Here is a 17,045-nt window from a genome sequence, read left to right as displayed (position 1 = left end):
TGGAAAACTCTTGAGCAGCTCATGAAAAGTACTGACAGCAGACTTCAAAAAGACAGGTGGCTCACAGCATCTCCAAGGACTGAACTCTCAGTGTTATTTTCAATTAAGACAGATTATTTTACTAGAAAGAGGAAAGCTCATGAAACCACTGACAGCTACAAGTCACAAAAGAGAGTGCACACCAAGCCTGTAAATGCCATTTTAAAATATCCAAACACAATCTGTAAGAATTCAATACAGACATTACCCCAAATCAGTAAGTCAACAGAGATCTTCAGATACCAATAAATGGATGTGATTTTTGGCCTGAAGTGCAGATCATTGTATGGTTACATAGCAAAGAACTAAGTCAGCTAATTTCAGATGGACTGTATAAATACTCACAGATATTTTAGTGGGAACTGAGATGTCAGAATAACTCCTGTATGAGCAGAGGAGTCATATATCTTACAAGAAAAAACTATTTTTAAAATACCTTGTTCACAGATTTCACTTGTAGCTTTATGGTGGGAAGTCCTGACAAAGCCAGAGGTTAAGTGCAGGAGACCGATATCTTGTTTGCTACATACAGCTCAAAGAGTAGAATGACACAGCAAGAAACAGAGCCAATAAAAGGCTGCTATCAGAGTGCAGGGACTGAAAGGGGGAAAGTCTCTCATTTGAAGTATTCATGCTTCTAAGAATATTACAAATCTGCCTTTCAGTGATAAATCTCTGGGTTTTTTTAAATACTTCCTCCTCTACTTTCCAGCAGCGGAAAGCAGTATGGTACTTTCTGGTAGGTCAGAAATTAGAATGGGAATGGTCTTTTACTGCTGCAGTCGATGTAATACAAAGAAGAGAGCAAACTGTGATACATTAGCCAGCTCCTAGAGGCCAAAACACGTGATAATAATGTAACTGAACAGTTAGTACAGTAATGATTGTCTTTACTCGCATATGATCTGTAATTAAAGGTAATCAGTATGAGAGTATTAGCTGTTAGCATGTCAGCAAAATACCTACAAACCCAAGACATTTTGCATGCTTTCTCACTGCCTCTGCATTTCGTTGCACAGAAGAAAACTCTCTAATTAAAGGTTGCTGTGGTAGCAGTTTCAGCTTCCACATGACTTCAGCAAATACTTCAGCTCTCAGGGACTTAAAGCACAACCAAGATGAGCAATGAGGGATACGCAGTGTCAGTGCTAACAGGTTGATGAAAATGCAGATGAATAATAACTAAAAATGAATTAAAGAAGACCATATGAGATTTTGGGTATCTGAAGCAATTTCTTTGGTATCACGTACTTTTGCTGCTGCATCTTCATTCAGCAGTTGACCTAGGGGACTGTGACATTTTCAGATCTTTCATGCAGAAAATTGTGTCTTTGGTTTTGAATGCTTCTTTTTTTCTTTTAAGCCTACTAGTGATATGGTTAGTCCACCTGGACTCCACTGACACCTGCAGCACTTGCCAATCAGTGCTGGTCAATCACAGATCAGAAATGGCATCCTTTTTGTAGTGACAGAACAGGGGTGATCCATAAGCACTCATACTCTATCTTAATACAACCTTGTCAGTTACGTGTTACCTATTGATTCAGCTGTGAAGCCTGGCAGAAGCTGTGTAACAAAGCTAAATTGTGTCATGTTTATTTCCTTCCAAGAGGTCCTAAAAAGTTAGGTAGCCGTTCCTCTTCTGACTTGCACAATTGTACAGGAATTGTGTGCAAACGATACTATTTTTCTGTTCTTCCACATATATGTTCAGTGATTACAAGAGGAAGGGAAGAGAAGGGAAGGGGAAACAGGAAGGAAGACAGGTTGAGATGTCCAGGGTGTAGTGATGCCAGAGGAACGTGCAGTCTTCTCATCCAGTGCACAGACAATTGGTACGTACTGGCTACTGGAGCCTAGACAAAAACCCCCTGGCATTTAGTGTAGCCAGGAAGATCAAACTAGGTCACTAACATTTATGGCATAATATTGTAACACCTCATCTTCAGGACACTTGCTACACTCCCTCCCATTCTTAGCTAACTTATGTTTACTTGTCCTGAATCTCATTTCTCTATATCTTCTGAATTTCCCTTTTGCTCTCTTGCCTTGCCTGCACACGTACCCATGTTAGAACTTCTTTCTCCAGTCTGTCACACATGCTATTCTCACCTGCAGATCAACCCTGTTTAAATGCTCATCATTATTACCTTTCCAGTTTCCCCAATTCTGCCAGTGATGTTTCCTAGGGGCAGTGTAGGAATCTCTTCAGGGAATCTCTTGGGTTCCTGCTCTTTGCCTAACCCCACTCCTGAGGATATGTCTGCCTTGAAAATACAGGTTAAAACTTCTAAAATGTAGTCAGAGATCTGTCAGCTTCATCTTACCTCTTTGTATGCACCAGTGCATTCATAGTAGTCACGAGAAGGCAGGCCAAGCCCAGGCTGATCAATCTATAAATTCAAATAAAAATTATAAAGTGCTTAGGGACAAAATGGCGTATCATTGTACTATTCTTTGGTCAATTACAGGTCACTGATGCTTCACTCTTGCTAAATTATATTCTGGCCAAAGGGGAGTTTCTCTCTCATCCTGTTGCCCTCCTTTAATTCTTTTCACTCTCCTTATACTTCTTGTCTTTCTTTTCAGTCTTTTTTTTTCTGTTGCTGAACAATGCATGCTATGCATAACCAGTGTGAAAACAGTGGCTGTACAGAAGACAAAACAGTCCACAGACAAGCAAGGCAGTTACTGCATCTTTGAAATTCATACAGGCAATGTAGTCAAGGATCTATCCACCCACTGGCAAGAAAGATTCGACCTTAGCTCTTGTAACTGCTGCGTCTCAGGAGCAGCTGGTGAAGATTCACCATATGTAATATTGTCTTCCTCTGGATTTTCCATTTTCAGAGATCATCGTACATCTACAGGCAGGGCACTCTCGACATACTCCTTATGCAAATGTTCTCAGCCACTTTCCTATCTGTGCCAACCGACTGCAGGTCCCATTAGAACTTTGGCGTCTGAATACCTTGTAATGACACAACCCCCTCTGTGGGCTTTCTGCCATTGGGACCATAGCCCAGGTTTTCAGTGACACAGCTTTCTGACTGAAGTACATGATAAGGAAATGACGTTTACTATTTGCTTGCGTGCACGTATAAGTAGATCATGTCTGTATTCTGTGCAATGTACACGTAAATTGTCTGTATGTCTATATACGTCTCATTCTCATCTCACTGAGAATAACAGTGTATGAGTGCACAGAATAAAGATGTTCACTTTGAGAATGGACAGTACACCGTGAAACTGATAAATTAAGTTTAAAACCGACATAGATTCACAAACCCATCTACAACATACTCTGGTAAAATTCAAATCACTGATGTTTCTCCTAGTTAACATTTATGTCTATGTTTCTAGTTATTTTGCTGCACTTTTATGATCAATGAGGCAACGCCACCAAGGGAGACTTACATGAATGATATGTGCTGAGGAGTTTTTATCATCTGTGCCAACAAAAAAATTAATAAGGACCTTTTTCCCATATCTGGAGTTCAGCTGTGCAATAGCCGTCTCAGCTGTCCAAGTAGTACCTAAGCAAATGAAAGGTATACTCAGTCTCTATTTTTGGTAACCAATGAGAAGTACAATAATTTAGAAATTTTAACTGAAAAGGAAATAAACATAGATAGTCTTACCATAGGAAGAATCCCAGTTAGTTGTTGCTACAGGCCAGTCAGATAGTTCTGGCAATAACCTGATTAAAGGCCTTCCACCTCGGCTATCAATGGTAGCTTTTGGAAAAATAAAATAAGTTACCATGACATTTTGAAACACACAAATGTTATGCAATTATAATGAGTTCAGGATAATGAAGCTGAGAAATATGTTTTCACCATCATCACAATAGGAGTATTCTCTGATGTATGACTGTGCTTTAACATTTAAAAACGTGTTTTAGTCATGACTGCAAACAGCATATGCAAATCCTTGCAACCACAACATTGAAGAACTATTGTTTCACTCCACAGATAGCTTGAAATAATAGTTTTGAGAATTACGTGATTTAGGAAGCACTGCTAACTGTTTTACTGTTCCTCATTCTAGTTGCAACATCTAGCTCAAATTCTTGAAATAAGTGATCTCGTCGTCTTTCTAGAAGCCTGGTATGCCAGTTATTTTCCACCTCATCCCTGGTAATTTCTACAAAAGAAGATAACTCACATTTAACTGAAACGATTTGAAATTAAGTATCTGCAACAAACTTGTAACTGAAGAGTAATCTCACCTAAAATATCAAAGCAAGTAAAACAGGAGAAACAGTACTAATTTTACTATTGACATTCTTATTTGACTTTATAGAATGGATACATTTTAGTTTTCACAAAGAATTTCTGAAAAACTATGCACAGAAACTAGGAGGATATAGGTATCTGTGAAGATGGGATTCTTTGTATGATATTTATATATCCTATATGCAATAAATTCAGGAGACACTTACTTTCATTTATGCATGATCTGTACAGAGTTTTTGCCTTCTGCACTGCTGTTATATCATTATTTCTTGGTGTGTCGAGGACATCTGAAACACACAGACAGCAAATGTTATCTTAATATCTGATGTCTACGGGAAAGATACTGAAGGAACCATAGAGGATACCACCCTGAGGACCAGAGGGCGGACAGTAAGTGCTCACTGTCCATCTCAAATTCGAGGGAATCTTTGCCCTTCAAAAGCTGCAGGGAAAAAAGCTCTGGAGATTATACGGCTTGCAATTACATCAGTCTCAACATATTGAGCATAAAGGAGTCAGGTAGGTACTCTGTGGATGATCCTTGGCGAAATACAAATGCTCTGACTTTTTTAGGTGACTAAGCTATTGTGTGAAGGGCCCTAACTGTACCAGCAGGCTCTAACTGCACTGACCAGTCTATAACTATCTTTCCCTGTAATTCTAATCTGCAATCTCTTCACTGCAGCCAGGAGTTTAGCTGTTTGTGTTCAAGGTCTGCTCTGGTATGGTGCAGCTGCATGACCATGGATCATACAACTGTGAAAACAGCTAATTTGTAAGAAAGAGCCATGAGAAGTGTCATCTGGTGCCTCCACTTGTGCATTCTATGCCTGTTGGCTCAGGAGCAGCAGTCCAGGTCAGCCCCTTGCCCATGCTCTTGTATGTATGCTGGACCTGGCCTTGTACCTGAGCCTGCCCTTGCCTGGCCGACTTGCCTGCAGACCTGCTGCATGACTATGGACTTGTCTGGTGATCACAGGGCTGTTGGCTGAACCTGGTTACTGTCACTGGACTTGCTCTGCTTTTCTGGTTTGGGTCGTGTCGGACTGAGCCCCTTGTCTGAGGCTTCTGTCCCTGCCTGCCTCAAGTCACAGGTGGCTCCCAGCTTGCCTTCCCTTGTGAGGCAGCCCACTCTTGCCACTACTTTACAATTACTCCAATTACTACTTTAAAATTGGTTTGCTCCACAGAATCTGAAACCTAAGGAACACTGTGGCATCGATAAACTGTAAACCTGGCAAAAGCAGAATATATGCAAAGTGAAAAAATGATACTCACTCTGGAGAGACTGGTTTGGAGAATGTTTTACAAGTATAAACTGACTTTTTTGACTGTTACTTTCCTCTGAAAAATGGGAATATGGACAGTTGGACACTATTACATTTTGTGATAAAAGGAGTATTTATAAGTTTAAGATGTGACTAGTTAGAAAATTGCTTGCTTGCTCTTTGGGATTTAGCTGATGGAATACAGATATGCAGGGCTGCCAGAAAGCAACTTCCAGCGTTTCAGCTGACTTGGACACAGGCAGATCTCTTTCTTCTTCACCTAGCTTGGCTGCTATTGTTAGTGCATGAGGTTAATTATATGGATTTCAGTTGTTATAATATGCAGATGAGCACACAGAGTCCAGATACCAGAAAGGTCAGGTCTGGTCAACTCCGCTCCAGTGTCAGACACAACAGCATAACTTCCACAAGCATTTTCCAAGCAAACAGTTTGTGGTAGATTTGTCCTGAACCAAACACAAAGAAACTGAAATATTTGGTAGTATTTTAAGCTTTGCTAGACAACCACATCTTATTAGAATAACATGTAAACCAAAGAAGAAACTTTATATAGTCCACAAACATAAATCCCACTGACCTTTTAAAACAACTTCTAGTTCGTCTCTTAAAATGTCAAAGTTACTATAACGGGAGCTGGTTTCTGGAATGACGTTCCTCTTAAGCCATCCTCCACAGGCATATTGGTAAAAATCATTACAAGGCTCTGCAGTGGTGTCCATATTCTCAAGGATTCGGGCTGCTGTAATACGAGACAAATCAAGGCATAAAGAATCTTTAGAGAAAATAAATTAACACATTTGCTTGCTCTGAAGAGGGAAGTAATAAATAGATTTCCTTTAGTTTAGAATAGGCTCAAGCCTACTTGAATGTTCTAGACCAAACAAAGTACTAGTCAGTGACCAATGAATTACTATTCCTTTACTGCCCATACTTTTCTGTTGCCTGTGTTTACTGATGGGTAAACTGACTTAGGTTACTACTCCCTGTGAGTGGTTGCTCAGTTTTAAATAAAATGTAAGATGTTTTACTGACTTACACTTCTTTGTATTGAAATGTGGTGAAAAGAGAAATTAAAAGCACAGGGCATATCAGAGGTTAAGTATCCTCCGTAATGTAATTTAAGTAATTAAGCATGATGTAGGCTCAGCTGAATCCAATCTATTTCAATAAAATAATTACTTTGTTGTAAATTTAAGTTCCTGTCAAGAAATTTTTCCTATTAATGCTTTCCTGAATCTACAATGATTTTTTAGACCTATTCCACATTTTATTCTAGAACTGATAGCACCTCTTGCTATCCCTGATGACCCTCTTGAAGTGTCTTGTCAAAGACTAACTGGTCACTGACTGATCGTGACATGGGATTCTCTAATGAAATCTGATTCCTTGATGACAGTTTCCCAGCTGCTGTTCATAAACCTTCTGGGCTTTTTCTTTTCTGTATTCCTCTGCCACCTAGACTGCCTTCACCACTAGTATGCTAGCATGAAGTCTCTTGCAGAAAGGAGAGATGATAGGAGTCAAGCAAGACCTATGGATACCTCTGAATTTTCTAGCAGACTGACTATCCTTCCCATTTTTCAGACATTATTTTTAGTAAATGGTGAGGCATGTGATTTCAAGTGTTCATTCCTCCCACGTGGGTGAGTCAAATATTTATAGTTATTTCTCCAGTACTTTCAGTATTTTCCATGTCTGTTATGCTGGTGGAAATGAGAGGTGGATAGACAGGCTACAGTATTTATGTTGACTTGCCTTTCCCGCCCCCACCTCATTTTTCTTCAGTTGGCTTAAAAGTGTTGTATTTTAGGCCAACTTCTGATGGTTTTACAATGTTCCAGTGCTTGGAAGATGGAAAAAAATATGAACACATGCATTTTCAATTTTAGACTGCTTAAGCAGCATCAAAACCACTGTGGAAATAGGTGCGATGCCTAGCACCTGATTCTTTTCCTTCTGAATCAATGGCAGGGTGACTTCAGTTTGAAAGGATACAGGATCATGCCAACAGCCGGAGAGTGTGAAATTCACTCATGTTTTTACTAAATTTGACACTTGCTTTTCACCCATTCTTGAGAAAGCCAAGCATCCAGTCCTACCATCCAGTCTGTTGGAGCAAGGAATTTCCCCTCTGCCTGTAAATTCGGACAAGAGGCAATGGACACATACAGAAATAAAAAACTAAAAATATCCTTTTGAACTTAAAAAACCCCTCTTACTATAAGGGTGGTCAAACACTGGAATGGATTGCCAGGGAAGCTGTGAAGTGTCCAGCTAAGAAATAATCAAAACTGGACAAGATCCTGAGCAATTTTCTCTAACTGACCCTGCTTTAAGCAGGGCTGTTGGACTGTGATCTCCAGAGGTCACCTCCAACCCCAACTATTCTGTGATTGTGTAAACTCCAGTACTTGTTTCTGTCTAGTTTGTCCTATTTCATTTAGGGGAAGAGGAATGCTTTAAATGGTGCACTTCATTCCTGTCCTAGCTCCATCTATTTGCTGTAAAAGAGAAAGATTGCTAATTATTACAAAAATCTCCTGTTTTAAGGGTATGAATGTCTGCTAGGCCAGAGCAGCATCTGAAGGGCAACACTGTCCCTTGGAGTCTCTTGGCACACATTAGTCCAGCAACACAGACTTTAATAGTCAGGACTAGACATCACAGGTGGCTCATTCAGAGCAGTGTGCCAGCCCTGCCAAAAAGTAATGGTAGGATAGAGAAATCTTCTGACACCAAGAAACGATGACTCTTATCAACTGTCTTGTCACTTTAAAAAAAAAAAAAAGAAAAAAAAAAAGAGAGAGAGAAATCCACATCTTGTGTAAATCTGGGAAATTATTAACAGTCTACGTGATATTAAACCTTGCTTTAACTATGGAATCAGGTTGCTCTATTTGTAGCCAGCATATGTTTAATCCTCCTTGCCTACTATCACACAAAAATAATCATCTATCATAATGTTTCTGCTGTAAAGTCCAGGCTAGCCAATATTAGCTAATCAACTTTTATAAAAACATGAAGTTTAAATACTGCAAACATAACAGAAAGAGCTCAGCCATGGGAACTGTAGTCTTTCACTTAGGGCTTCACGCAAAATACATGTATTAAGTATTCTCCTCAAGAATACTCTCAAGAGTGTAATTTGCACATCTGAACCCCAAGATAACTATTCATTATTTAGCTGATACTATAGATACATTAAAATCAATGAAATGTGACTTTTATTATCAACCAAGCCCAGAAGCATAATGACACATAAATTCCCCCTTCAAAGTCAGTGGGACCAATTAGGCTGGACAGAATCCTAAACGTGCTCTCAGTTATTTGTAAGTTGATACTTGTGCCCAAAGAAGCTTTATGGTAAGTTCACGGCTGTACACACTAAGGCATTTTTGCTCTGGAAATACGAAGTGTGAGACTGATATTTTTATACTTTTTGTTAGTCCTCAGTATTGCTTTGATAAACCAGTGTTTGAGTTTGTTCCTATTCTTACTTTTTTATTCAATTTCTTGTCACTGAAGAATTAGAGCCTTATCTCAATTACTTCTAATGACTAATTTTATTATGGTATTCCAGATTGACAGTTGTTGCTTTAATAGCTTACAAATAAAGTAATATAAGCTGACATAACAACCAGTGACGTTGAGAGGATATAGGAGAAACACAATATGCTTACCTAGGTGAAATTGATATGAGAGAGATCAAAATTCCCTATTCTCATCAGTCTGTGCTATCTGAGCTCAGGAAAATTAGCAGAGAGTATGTCAGCTTATTAAAAAAATGCTCAGATGTACAAATCACATGGTATCTTCATGTGCTACACTGCAATGGATTTCACAAACCTTGATAACATTATCATGCAGTTACTGGTATTTTACCCTACGTATAACCAATTGAATTTTCATTACATTTTTTCTTCTGGTCATTTATTTGAAGTTCCTCTATTAAATGTACTATAAATTCTGTTAGTATCTTCAATTTATTATTTTTCAGTGGCTTGTACCTATTGCAAAATTTTGAAATTCATTGCAAAAAACCATCACGGTATTGGTCAGTTCTGGTGTAAGGCATTACCATTTCACTTAATGTCTATTCCTGATTATATTTCTTACAAGACCACCATTTTCCAAAGGTAATACTTCTTGCTTTCTATCTGTATCTGTCTAACTTTTCCTGTATGTTATCCTACATGGTCTGGAAGAAGCAGCCAAGTTAAAGATGAACTGTTCCAAAATCGTGATTTGAAGTAACACCAAACATTAAATTTGTAGATTCATCCCAGTAAGATTATTATTAAACAGCAATAATACAGTTTATTTCTCTAGTTTAAGCACTTCACAATGCATTTTTTAAATACTAATTTGTTATTAAATTATTTAATTCTGACAAACTCTTTGAACTATTTTGGAAGCTCTTTGAGCACTGAAGGCCTGAGCAGATGCCAGCTAACCATTCTGGGCTCCTGATTCACAGTGTTCTGCTTCTGGAGCTGAGAAGCCACTCTAGTGACCACCCAATCAAACAAGTCTTCTAGGTGATTATGTCCTTACCAACACTCACCTCCGCTTTTCATAATCGGACTATATTTCATTTAATGGCCATGTAAGTGTGGAAAAGGCCCTGCACTTCTACAGCCATTTCTACCTTAAATGCATTACACCATGGCGGGACATGGAAATCCTGGCTCAGTTAATAAATAATTTTAACTTCAAACTGGTCATTCCCAACTTAGCTGAGAGCTATCCATTCTAAATCATTTACGGAGAGATGCAGATTTGGAACTGGCAGTTCTGTAATGGCGAGCACACCCAGACTTCATGTGGGGGCTCCCTGATCCTAACTGCTTCCTGCATCCTAAGATTTCATTGCAACAACACTCTAATAGCCCATGCAGATTTTTAGCTGCTTAATTGACCCTTGCTAGGCAGAACACATACTAATGCTACAGATCATAATATGGTCAGAAGCGTTCCAGTTTGGCATCCTTGCTTTTGCATCAGTTTAGATCTTATTTGAGGTATAGCCCCACAGCTAAATTAATTATAAATATTATAATTTAATCAGATAAACTGATTGCCTCCCAGGACTCTTACAGTATGGTATGTAAATACCAAGTACTAACACCTGGTAAAATAGATAAGTGATCTTTCGCCTGGTTGTAGATTTTATGTATTCCAGGCGGGAGCGTGCAGTTCTTGCACACGTAGTAGTAGTAGTTACTCACAGCAGTAGTTCCCCTGTCTGCACTGGATCAGTTTTCATGTCCTATACAGGGACAGCAGAATGTGCCATCACAGAAAAGCTCTATGATGCCAAGTAGTTCATTCTCCTCTCAGTAGAAAGTACTTTCATAGAATACATTTATAGCACTACCCTGACATTTTACATGTTTTGAGACTGAATTCTCACCATTTCTTTTAGACTTAGTCTTTCAATGTTTGAACTAGACAATTTGTAGAATACAAGAGATGATAGTGAGTAAATGTGTGAAAAAATAAAGCTGTATTTAATGAAAAACGAGAAGAGATTGTAACATTAGAACCACATTGTATATTTCTATTTTGGGGATGTTTTAGCTTATCTACCTTTTTTCCTCATATTTCACAGAATCATAGAATCATTTAGATTGGAAAAGACCTTTAAGATCATCAAGTCCAACCATTAACCTGGCACTGCCAAGTCCACCACTAAACCATGTCCCTAAGCACCACATCTACCCGTCTTTTAAATACCTCCAGGGATGGGGACTCAACCACTTCCCTGGGCAGCCTGTTCCAATGCTTGACAACCCTTTTTCCTGAAGAATTTTTTCCTAAGATCCAACCTAAACCTGCCCTGGCGCAACTTGAGGCTGTTTCCTCTCATCCTACCGCTTGTTACTTGGGAGAAGAGACTGACACCCGCTTCACTACAACCTCCCTTCAGGCAGTTGTAGAGATCAGTAAGGTCTCCCCTCAGCCTCTTCTCCAGGCTGAACACCCCCAGTTCCCTCAGCCGCTCCTCACAGGCCTTGTGCTCCAGACCTTTCACCAGCTTTGTTGCCCTTCTCTGGACACACTCCAGCACCTCGATGTCTTTCTTGTAGTGAGGGGCCCAAAACTGAACACAGCATTTGAGGTGTGGCCTCAGCAGTGCCTCACCATGGTTACCTCTGTTGAATAGAGGCAACTTATATTTTTTAAAAAATGCTCCTTCTTCTTTCTGTTACATAATTTTGTAAGCCTGCCATTTTTCCCCATCAATGTCCTTATGGTAATGCTTTCCCAATTTTACTTATGTTAAGTAAGAATATTTATTCCCTTAAATATTTGCATGCTGTTAAATCTTAATGGAAGCATAAAAGAGTAAAACTATTCTGCTTAATTCACTTAGCCACTTCTTGCTAGATCTTCAGTTTACGTTATGCTTTATTTCTCCAAACCTTTCACTGCTTTTCATTTTTGAGTTCATTCATCATTACATAGTCTATAAGAACTTCTTTTCAACAGATATGCATAAATATTTAGCTGAAAATTAGCATCTACAGAGATAAAAAAATCAAGCAGATAACTAATTTGATCATTTTTCAAACTACAGCATGAGAGTTCATGGTGGCAGAAAAAGACCTTGGAAGACAGTGATGACCACCTGAAGTAAGTCCTGTAAGACACAGACTGTGCTGATCACAATATGCAGTTATTGAGACACTGGGGTTTCACCAATGTATGACTCCAGCAGGACTGAGGTGTGGGGGCAACTACCCTAGCTACTTTGGCTACTGTCTTAAATGAGACCTAAAACAAGTAGACACACGGAAGTAAGGAAACCAATATAATGACCTTTCTACACTTGTCCGGTATGTCCGCAAGTCTAAATGTGGCCTACAAATCAAAATGATGCTTTTCAGTGGGAGGTTACCAAGGCTGAACAAAATGCAAGATGTTTGCTTGGTAAGCTGAGAGGTCACCGTGTGGGTGCTGGGAAATGATCCATGTTCTGAGCTTCTGTTTTAGGTTTCTTGCCACCCTCTGTGACTGGGCCACAGCCTTTGTGAATTGTGGGGCCAAGGTATTCTACAGGGGTGGAGAAAGCAAAACCCAGAAAGTAACACCAAGAGAGTGATTTCAGAGGTCCCATCTTCAGAAGCTTCCCAGAAAAACGCATAATTGAAAGAGACCTGTTATAGGGGTATACAGATATAGCAAGGTGTTTATACATTGGCAATGTCAGGGTTTCCTCCTGTCATGGAGAAGACCGCTGCATGGCATGAAAGGAGAAAGCAGGGCAGAGCTGGCATAAAGCCCCTTTGAAATATATGTTGGCACAGCCAGCTAAATGCTCTTTTCTTCTAAGGAATGAAAGAGAGGCTGCTTCTGAGCCTAGGATCAGTCTGTATTAATGAGGTGGAGGAAGTGTTATAAAGCGAATGGGATATTTAGAAGCAGATTAGGCAAAAAAAAAAAAGGAAAGCAGCATTAATCCATCTGGAAGAGAAAACAGAAAGGATAAGAGAATTGTAGGTGAGGGAAAGGGAGAGTGTGGATAACTACCACTTTGCCTACTGCTAGAGGATATGTAGTATGGAACTCAGCGTTTCTCTGATGCATTTTAGTAACCTTCTAGCAGAGTTCATACCGGGATGTAAAGAGTTTTTTATGCAGTTATTACTGAAGGATGAAGTTAGCTTGACAGACTATAAAATACGGGATTTTTTCTGGACATGAAGATTAATATTGCATCTCCTCAGAAAGTAGCATGGCATCTTTAATGGCTACCAGTGATCAAGACTTTCTTTCAATGTACCTTATTTACAGCCATATCTTCTGTTTGAATTCTGACTTGGAGGTGGCTGTGGGGAAGAGCCATCTTCTGATTCACTTAAAGCATTTCCTGAAGCTGGAGGCATTCTTTGGAGAATCTAAGTTTTAAACTAGCCAGACCCTGATGACTTTGTAAGCTCTGACAATATCACATCGTAAGATTTTACATTTGTAGAAGAGCTATGCTAAGAAAATGATTTGGCTTACCAGATCCCATGCCTCTAACGTGCTGTACTTGTCTACAGTTAGATGGGAACATTACATGGTGGTAATTTTGTTTAAAAATACATACATTAATTTAAAAAGCATATATTTTAATTCTTACCTGATTTTATACAGTCTGGTGTTTTGCAAACCCCATCTAAAAGAGAATACAACCATATTCTTAATTCTTTACAGAATGTCAATATCATAAAACCTACTGTAAAAAATATTTTCATTGACAGTCGCTTTAAAATTGCATTTAATTGCAGTGTACAGTAAGATAAAGATGAATGGACACCTTACACTCAGAAAGTGAATATTTCTAGGATAAGTCTCTAAAAATACCATCGCCTTCATCCCTTTAGGGTCATTCAGTGCTAGTCACTCATCATGTGGAATTTCTGTAGTCATCAGAGGAAAAGGTCCTATCAATCAATTGGAGGTGGGCAAAGTATTATTTTTATAACAAAGAAGAAATTTAGAGAAAAATAGGACATGGACTGAAGACAGTTGCAAAGTCAGTTTCAATTTAGCAATACCTTACAATGGAAAGATTTTGGAGGAATTACATGAAGATTCTGAGACATCCACTCCAAAGTCTTCTAAACAAAATACAAGGTTCAGGAACATGAAAATGTTTCCTCTTGAGACTTTAGAAATAAAACATTCTTTTATTTTTAATTTCAGAATGGTATTTTTCCATTCTATAATTAAACTAGGCTATAATAAAAAGTTTAAACAAAATTATTAAGTACTTTAAAGTGAAACAAAGCATTTAATTTCCAATATAAGGAAACATTCTAGTTTGACCTCAAACTGAAATTAGCTTCTCTGTATTATCTTTTCCAAAAATTATCAGGGTATTCACCCCTGCATGGAATTATTTTCAAGTATTTTGTATAGCTACTGAATCACAAAACCTCTTAGTATGACTAAACTCACTAAGAGTCCTTGCTGCAACAGCCTGTAAAAGGAAAATAGGATTTTCATACATGGAAAGGAACATGGAATAAGCACTGTAGTTTGGTTTTCTTCAGCAGTGTTGTATTTTATAGAGGTTTTTTGATTACCGAAGCATTAATTACAAACAAAAGTATTCCTAAGTCAGAACAAGCAGATGTTTTGAGTTTACCACAACTTTGGGTGAACAAATGAATTTTTACTGTTCCCTGTTGCAAAAAAGCAGTTTTGTGTCAGTGTCCAGCAATAACAACTGCGGATGCAACTTTACGTTTCAGGTAATTGTCTCATACTGTCCTGTGACATACATATGAAACATTGTTATGATGTAGCAGCTATTAATCATCTAATTTTATACACTGGGTAAGTTACAATTTTCTATTATTGGGCAAATAATTCTGAGCTGACATCATTATTCTGTTAATGTTTTATTTAGTGCAGCTATATAGACCATGCAATGGTGTCTTTTCTAATACATTTTAATATAATGCAACTTCCATTTGTTTTTTACTATATACTAACAACTGGATTGTATTTACTAAAGCATTTTTTAATAATTTCTTAAAATACTTCTATATTCGTATGTATTTGTACCTTGAAAGACAGTTGAAGTGTACTCACCATCATATGTTGCATACAGAATGATCATTACGATCGCTATAATAGCTAGCAGAACCACTACAACAGCTAGCCCTATTTCCAGGCGACTCCATCGCAGTTTCTTCTTTGGTTTTGGAGTATTCATTTCAGTTATATCCATCTGGCTTTCTGACTTGCCCATAACCCAGCGTCTGAAAAGGAAAAAGGGAAAATTCACTGGAGGACTTGCACTGAACCATAGGTCTTGAAACTGGCTCCTCAGCTGCACAGTAACAAAGATGTTTTCTGTGTTAGTTTTCCAATAATTTGTAACACTACTAGAACGTCAGCCATGAAATTAAAAATTCTCTCTTCTTCTCACACATGTGTGCACGCGCGTGCACACACACAGACACACAAGTACATACCATGCGCTACTTGTTATTTACAGAGAACAGAAGAGTGGTCTTCACACGAAGAGGCCACCAAATAGAAAAGAAAGGCCAACAAACCAGAGCTGGTTTTTAAACGTATCCGTGTGGTTTAATCTTGTATGACGGTACAGGAGTTCACAAGCAAGCAAAAAGCAAGTCTCCTTGCTTGAATAAAAATTAACTTAATCTGCCAATTACTTATCTAATGCCAAAGGTCAAAATATGCCATTGTGCTTTGCTGTCATTTCTTAAAATATTATGTAAGCAGTTCTTGACTACAGCTTTACAGCTGCCTCTAAAAATAGTAAAAAAAAAAAAAAAAAGTCTCTGCTGGGAGCATGTCAAATTCACACTGAAGATAATGAGTCTTCACAGTAATTTTTAAAGAAGTGCGACAGAGTCCTCTCTTTCAAGGCTAGAACACTGTGAATTAGGGGTAACTACAACACATACAAACAAAACTGGTGGGAGTGTGAATGGACTCAGGCTCACTCATGGAATGTGTATGCAATAGTAGATTTTCACATTGTATTTCTGTCGCTCTTTAGAGGTACCTTGGCCACCTTTTGCAGTACTGCTGTTCTACAATTCTTTGCTCTCTCTTCATCTGCTCCCATTTATTTAGGGCCAGACTTCCCTCTGCTGACTGAGATTCAAATTCCTATAGATACAGCAAAGTATTTCTCAGCATTTCACAATGAAAACTCAACACTTTCTATTCACAGCATTTCCTGGGGATCTTTACATCCAGAGAGCACACACCCTTCCCATTCCATGGGGAAGAATATGAGAGTTTCACTGGGATAAATAATGGAAATGCCTACAGTCACCAGACCCCTCACAAGAAGGTCAGCCAGTGGTGCAGGTCAGAGCATTCAAGCCTTCCTGTATTCATCACACCATTTTTTCCCCACTCTCTGCCAAGTTGTCATAACAGCAGTAAGGGAACCCTTCTCAGTTTCTGCATCCATTCAAACCTAAGACTTGAACATAATTAATTTAAACTGGTTTAACTGTATTGCTGGCTTGTATTCATCTTTTGTCTCCTCAAGCTGCTACGATCTTTCAGATATTCAGTCTTTGCTTTTGCTCTGGAACTTCCATTTCTGCCCGACTGGTGCTCCTCAGTTTCCAGTAATGTCCTCCTCTCTTTGATGTCCACCTCACCTAGAACACTAGCTTCCCCTACTGCAAAAACATGTCGTTGAAGTGACTATGTTTATTAATAATATAAAGATGTCAAATAACTCAGAATTATGGACCTAGGTAAACAGAGATTTTGTGTTCCACATGGTTACACAATACCTGTCTCAGTAGATCCTTGGACACTACCACACTAGCATTGTTTTTCTACATGAATGAGAGAACATTTTATTTCAGTGTGTCTCACCTGCCCTTTTGTTACTACTCCCTGGACATCAAGATGCATGAAGTGACTGGCAGTGCCAGAATCACAGGTCTGCTATAGCTCAGGAGGCTGGAATCCCACAAGGTCTGTC

The 17,045-nt window shown here is 38.7% G+C and overlaps 1 protein-coding gene across 1 annotated transcript in view; it reads right to left on the bottom strand.

The window, feature by feature from the left end:
* The window catches only part of MME (membrane metalloendopeptidase), a 46,370-nt gene extending 31,056 nt beyond the window's left edge, over positions 1-15,314 (bottom strand). The window contains exons 1-7 of the mRNA XM_009634422.2: positions 15,155-15,314; positions 13,695-13,730; positions 6,144-6,305; positions 4,484-4,564; positions 3,681-3,776; positions 3,457-3,575; positions 2,367-2,432 (exon numbers count right to left, since the gene is read on the bottom strand). Coding sequence (XP_009632717.1) covers positions 2,367-2,432; positions 3,457-3,575; positions 3,681-3,776; positions 4,484-4,564; positions 6,144-6,305; positions 13,695-13,730; positions 15,155-15,314 — 720 coding nt within the window. The remainder of the gene's footprint in view (positions 1-2,366; positions 2,433-3,456; positions 3,576-3,680; positions 3,777-4,483; positions 4,565-6,143; positions 6,306-13,694; positions 13,731-15,154) is intronic.
* Between the last annotated feature and the right edge of the window lie 1,731 nt (positions 15,315-17,045).

This window comes from Egretta garzetta, unplaced genomic scaffold (genome assembly GCF_000687185.1).
Source record: "Egretta garzetta isolate BGI_Z169 unplaced genomic scaffold, ASM68718v1 scaffold172, whole genome shotgun sequence".
Lineage (NCBI taxonomy): Eukaryota > Metazoa > Chordata > Aves > Pelecaniformes > Ardeidae > Egretta > Egretta garzetta.
The sequence above is the reverse complement of the archived record's forward strand: the minus strand, read 5'-3'. Positions and strand labels throughout refer to the sequence as shown.